Source organism: Trachymyrmex cornetzi, unplaced genomic scaffold, assembly GCF_001594075.2.
Source record: "Trachymyrmex cornetzi isolate Tcor2-1 unplaced genomic scaffold, Tcor1.1 scaffold17, whole genome shotgun sequence".
Taxonomy (NCBI): domain Eukaryota; kingdom Metazoa; phylum Arthropoda; class Insecta; order Hymenoptera; family Formicidae; genus Trachymyrmex; species Trachymyrmex cornetzi.
The window spans coordinates 67,368-73,151 of NW_017296309.1; the positions used below are offsets into that span (position 1 = coordinate 67,368).

Consider the following 5,784-nt stretch of genomic DNA (forward strand, 5'->3'; position numbering starts at 1 on the left):
GTGATGTTAGCTATGTTGGCCAGACGAAGAGACAATTGAGAACTAGAGTAAAAGAACATGTCTCAGACATCAATAAAGGTTCAAAATCTCCATCAGTTATTACTAATCATAGAATTGAAACGAATCATGATTTCAAGTGGAATAGCGTGAGAATTTTGGACATAGAACCTTCCTACAGAAAACGACTAATTTCTGAAATGGTCTATATTAAGTGTTAGAAATTGAATGCCGACAAAAGTTACGGCTCCGGAATATCATGTTATATGAATATCCGCTACTTGGTTTACAGTAATGACAACACTTCGCAAGGTTTACAATTATTTATTTGCTCACTGAATGTACTACTATGAGTAATCATACACAACACAACCGTTATATGGAACGGTAACGAAAAGAAGAGAAGAAGTATTATAATAATCCACACCGCTAGCCAGTGGTGCCAACGCAACTCGGGCTCACCAAGAAGGACGCCGTACACTCAGTGCATTACAAACAGCGCCATACAAACTAGAATCTAGGAACTAGTTTCTCTCACTCAAGCCATATAGTCATAGAAGAGAAAGGAGGCGGCGATTACAAATTTAAAGTACCCAAAATCCCTAACACTGCCCCCCATTGAAACCTATGAGTTTCAATCAAGAACTGAAAGAAGTTAACAAGCGAACAAAACAGAATTATGATGATTTACAAATAGCATATGTACTTATGACTAAAATTCCATTAAGAATATGAATAGTTAGTAAATTACTACAAGCGCATATTAAAATAACATAATAATATTTGATTAACTATCATTATGCCTTAGTGTCTACTGGTAGTATAGCCAAGCGCGCTAATGGACGAGTGACAACACCATTACTGGTTTTAATTTGAGCTGATCGTCCTTTGTTATCTGAACTTCTATTTACACTCAACACACGTCCCATTAACCACTGCATTGGTGCTAACCCTGATTGTTGAATTATAACCAACTGTCCTGTCTCAAGAGATTGGCCCTTGTCGTTCATCCATTTGCTTCTACCTTGCAAGCTATTGAGGTATTCAATCTGCCACCTTTGCCAAAAATGTTGACGCAGCCTTTCTACCAATTGCCATCGACTTAAACGATTTATCTGAATGTCTTCTAAATTTGGATGACTATAACTATTTAACGGTTGACCAATAAGAAAGTGGCCCGGTGATAACGCTTGAACATCATTCAGGTCATTTGACATTGGACTTATGGGACGCGAATTCAGAATAGCCTCAATTTCAGTGATGACAGTTGACATTTCGTCGTAATTAAGAGATGCATTGCCAATAATTCTTTTCATATGATACTTGGCAGATTTGATAGCTGCCTCCCACAGTCCGCCAAAGTGCGGAGCATTGGGAGGTATGTTTTGCCACTGAATTCGAGTCTCTGAAAAGAAGTCATTTAATTTGCGCTGTACTTGTTCCTCAGTGAACATCCTATGCAACTCATTGAGTTCTCGAGCTGCTCCTACAAAATTCGTCCCATTGTCCGAATACAGGCATGCAACCTTGCCTCTTCGCGCCATGAACCGTTTAAGTGAAGCCAAGAAGGCCTCTGATGTTAAGTCAGCCACCAACTCTATGTGCATAGCCTTGGTGGAAAAACATACAAAAATGCATATATACGCCTTGAGCTTCCTTGCATTACGACGCTTATGCTCCCTTATGATGAACGGACCACCGAAGTCCAGCCCAGTATGTGTAAATGGATGTGACGGAGTCACTCGTGTACTCGGAAGATCGCTCATGACACTTTGTGAAATAGTAGGCTTAAGTTTAAAGCATATTATACAGTTTTTTATGACATCGCGAGTAGTTACTTTAGCTGAAATTGGCCAAAATTTGCTACGGACTGCATACAATGTTAATTGAATTCCTGCATGCAAATTCTTAATATGCTCATCACGTATGATCAACTTAGTAATCATATGGTCCTTAGGTAGCAAAATTGGATGCTTAGCTTCGTACGATATGTCAGAATTTCTCAAACGACCACCTACTCGCAATAATCCATTCCGATCCAAAAACGGGTTAAGAGATAATATTTTACTTGTTTTAGATATTACTCCTACACGAATTAATTCCTGTATTTCTGAATCGAAATATTGATGCTGCACATATCTACACAACGCCTGCAATGCACACTCTCTATCCTGCACTGTTGCGACGCCAGTATGTTTCTCTAAGGGATTTCTGCAATTGTGAATGAATTGAAATACATATGCCAATACTCTAATTAACTTTCCAAAACTAGGATATCTAACGATTAAATTCTCAAATACATCCAATGTTTGTTTGACAACGTGTACATTGACCTTTACTTGATCTGGTAACGTCTCCGGGTATTGTGGATGATTATCAGGCCAATCCTTTTCGTCCGACGATAACCATTCTGGACCATTCCACCATAATTTCGATTGCATTAAATCCAAAGAGCTTGCCCCACGAGAAATGATGTCTGCAGGATTATGTTTAGTGGAAATATGATGCCAATCTTTGATTTTGGTTAGTCTCTGAATTTCTCCAATACGGTTAGATACAAATGTTGCAAACTTGTAAGAGCTTGATTTGATCCATGACAAGGTAATGGTGGAATCAGTCCACAGATATATTTGATGTGGTTGAAATTCAATTGCCTTAAGTAAACTTACTTGCAACTGAGCTAACAGCAAGGCTGCACACAACTCTAAACGCGGTAGTGATATTGCCTTTGCTGGTGCAACTCGCGATTTGGATGCCAATAAATGTGTATGACAATCATTGTGCGAGTTACGTATCCTTAAATAACAGCACGCTCCGTATGCATGCTGACTGGCATCAGCAAATCCGTGAAATTGAACTTCTAGTGTTTCCATAGTTGGGCCAATCATTCGTGGAATACGTAGCTCAACTAGTTTAGATATTTGTGTCTTGTAATCTAACCAACGTGAATGTATGTTTACCGGAACCGAAGCGTCCCAGTCTAATTGCAATCTCCACAATTCCTGTATCATTAGCTTTGATATGAGGATGACTGGTCCGATAAAACCTAACGGATCGAATAGGCATGACGCTTCAGCCAACATGTTTCTTTTTGTAACATTTGAATGCATGTCTCCCACATTAACTGTATAACAAAATGAATCCTCATGTGGATTCCATTGCATTCCAAGTATGCGAATCGTAGAACTCTCGGTTAGACGAACATTTTCCTGACCACCTGTAGACCGGAGTCCCTCTAAAAGTCTGATGTCATTAGAAAACCATTTATTGAGCTCAAAACCACTCTTTGACATTATGGTAATGATTTGATTACGCTTACATATTGCTTCAGACAACGATCGCGCACCAGTCAAGACATCATCAACGTAAACATCATTAATTATTGCCTGTGCACCTACTGGAAATTTATTGTGATATATCTCTGCTAAATATTTTAGACATCTGGTTGCTAAATACGGTGCAGAAGCAGTGCCGTATGTGATAGTTTTCAGCTCATAAGTACGAACTGATTCAGTGGGATGATCTCGCCACAGTATAGATTGCAACGATAGCTGCGACTGATTGACAAGAATCTGTCTATACATTTTCACTACATCTGCAGTGAAAACATATTCATATGTGCGAAATCGTACGAGCAATGAGAATAAGTCTGACTGAACCACTGGACCTACCATTAGAATGTCATTTAATGAAGTACCAGTACTGGATTTGCAGGATCCATCAAATACTACCCTAAGCTTGGTTGTAGTACTTGTTTGCTTAAATACACAATAATGTGGTAAGTAAAATCGCGTTGTATCATCGTTAACACTTGAATCGTCTGCTAAGTGCATATGTCCTAATTTTAAATATTCTTGTAGAAAATTCGTATAATCAGTTTGTAACTGAACATTGTGTTTGAATCGTTTCTCTAAATTATATAGCCTGCGCAACGCTATGCTTCTAGATTCACCAAGTTGCTGAAGTTGTGCGGATTTGATCGGTAAGGTGACAATGAATCGACCTTCATCATCTCTTGCAATCGTTGTTAAGAAGTGTTCTTCACATTCACGCTCACTTGGTGATAGAGTGACTTGATTCGAAAGATTATGTTCAAACTCCCAAAATTTTGTTAATGAATGTTCAAGTTCATTGTTGGAAATATCTACAGACGTTAAGCAACTCGTGATCGTGTCTCCTTAACTGTTACTCTTTAAATATGTATTGTTGATGGATCCTGCTAGAATCCATCCAAGATGTGTTTTCTGTAAAGTAGGATTATTTAAAGACGACTTGATTTGACCGATGCACAACAATTGCCAAAAAACATCAACACCTAACAACAATTGAACCTCTGATGGTACATTGAATTGTGGGTCTGCAAGTCTAATATTTTTAGGCAGATTGATAGCTCGTTTATTGATATGTACCATTGGAATCGATCCGGTAATTCTTTCCGTAACTATACAATCTATGCTTAAGCGAAAACTGTTAGTGCGCGACTGAATTATAATAGTGGCGATTTCGTTTGCGCTGCTAACTAATTGATTTATCCCGACGATAGATACCTGATGTTGTTTGGTTGTGACACTTAGCTTGGATAAGAATTCTCGTGTAACTAAATTAGCCTGTGAACCATTGTCCAATAACACCCTACATGATACCCTCTTTCCCGCAGCATCCAATGCATCGACTAATGCAGTTGACAGCATCACATACTTGTTATCGCAATTGCTCATGTGATGAGTGACTACTGTCTGAGAATTGACTGTTTCAGATGCCCCAGGCTGATTGGACGGTGATCCATCCGTCGTAATAGACTTTGAGCTGCCCTGCTTGTCTATGTGTAAAAGAGTGTTATGCTTTAGTTGACAGGTTCTACATGTACCAGAAGTACATTGCGCTGCTATGTGATTCTTGGATTTGAGACAGTTTATGCACAGCTTACGTTTCTTTATTTCCTCCAATCTACGTACAACTGACAGTGTTAAAAAAGCCTGGCACGAATAGATAAGATGATTCTTATTACAAAAGGTGCATTTTAAACTTACTGAGGCTGCACAACTGATGGCTGACCTACGAGAGTTACCTTGATTGGCCTTACCATTGGTGGAGATATTCTCCTTGCTGCTAACTGACTCGAGTGTATTACATTTCTTCAACACAAATTCTATGAATTGATCAGTGGTGGGTATTTGATCAGACTGTAACGTATCCTCCCAATCACGAAAGGTCTTAGAGTCAAGTTTATTACCTAGAATTTGAATAAGAATATCATCCCATTTGTCGACTGGACGTTTGAGTGACTTTAAGGCATTCACGTGCTTTATTGTAATATTAATTAGTGATTTAAGTTCTGAATGACTCTCCTTCCTAATGCACGGAATGTCCATAACTGCTTGAATATGCGACTGGACAATGACACGAATTCGGTCGTAACGCTCTGATAAAATACGCCATGCAACCATAAAATTCTCGCCTGTTAACTCCAATGACTCGACTGAATCAGATGCGTCGCCTGATAATGACGATCGCAAATATTGTAATTTTTCGACATTGGATAACTTGTTATTTTCAGAAATCATAGTCTGAAACATCTGAGCGAATGGTGTCCATTCAGAATATTTGCCAGTGAACACTGGTAAGTTCAACCGAGGAAGTTTAATGTTAGAAGTTCTGTTTGATACGTTTTGATTGGATGCCACATTACCAGTCGGCACCTGCTCTAGAACTTGCATGGTTTGACAACCATTCATTAAACTGATCAGTCGAGCCATCAGATCATAGTAGACCGTCTCGAACAATTCA

At 38.9% G+C, this 5,784-nt stretch overlaps 1 protein-coding gene across 1 annotated transcript; it reads right to left on the bottom strand.

The window, feature by feature from the left end:
- Positions 1-794: 794 nt before the first annotated feature.
- On the bottom strand, positions 795-5,753 carry LOC108759145 (uncharacterized). The gene is made up of 3 exons (XM_018504461.1): positions 5,028-5,753; positions 4,187-4,973; positions 795-4,141 (listed from the first exon to the last, which is right to left on the bottom strand). Exons 1-3 carry the CDS (start codon positions 5,751-5,753, stop codon positions 795-797), a joined length of 4,860 nt encoding a protein of 1,619 aa, XP_018359963.1.
- Positions 5,754-5,784: the final 31 nt, after the last annotated feature.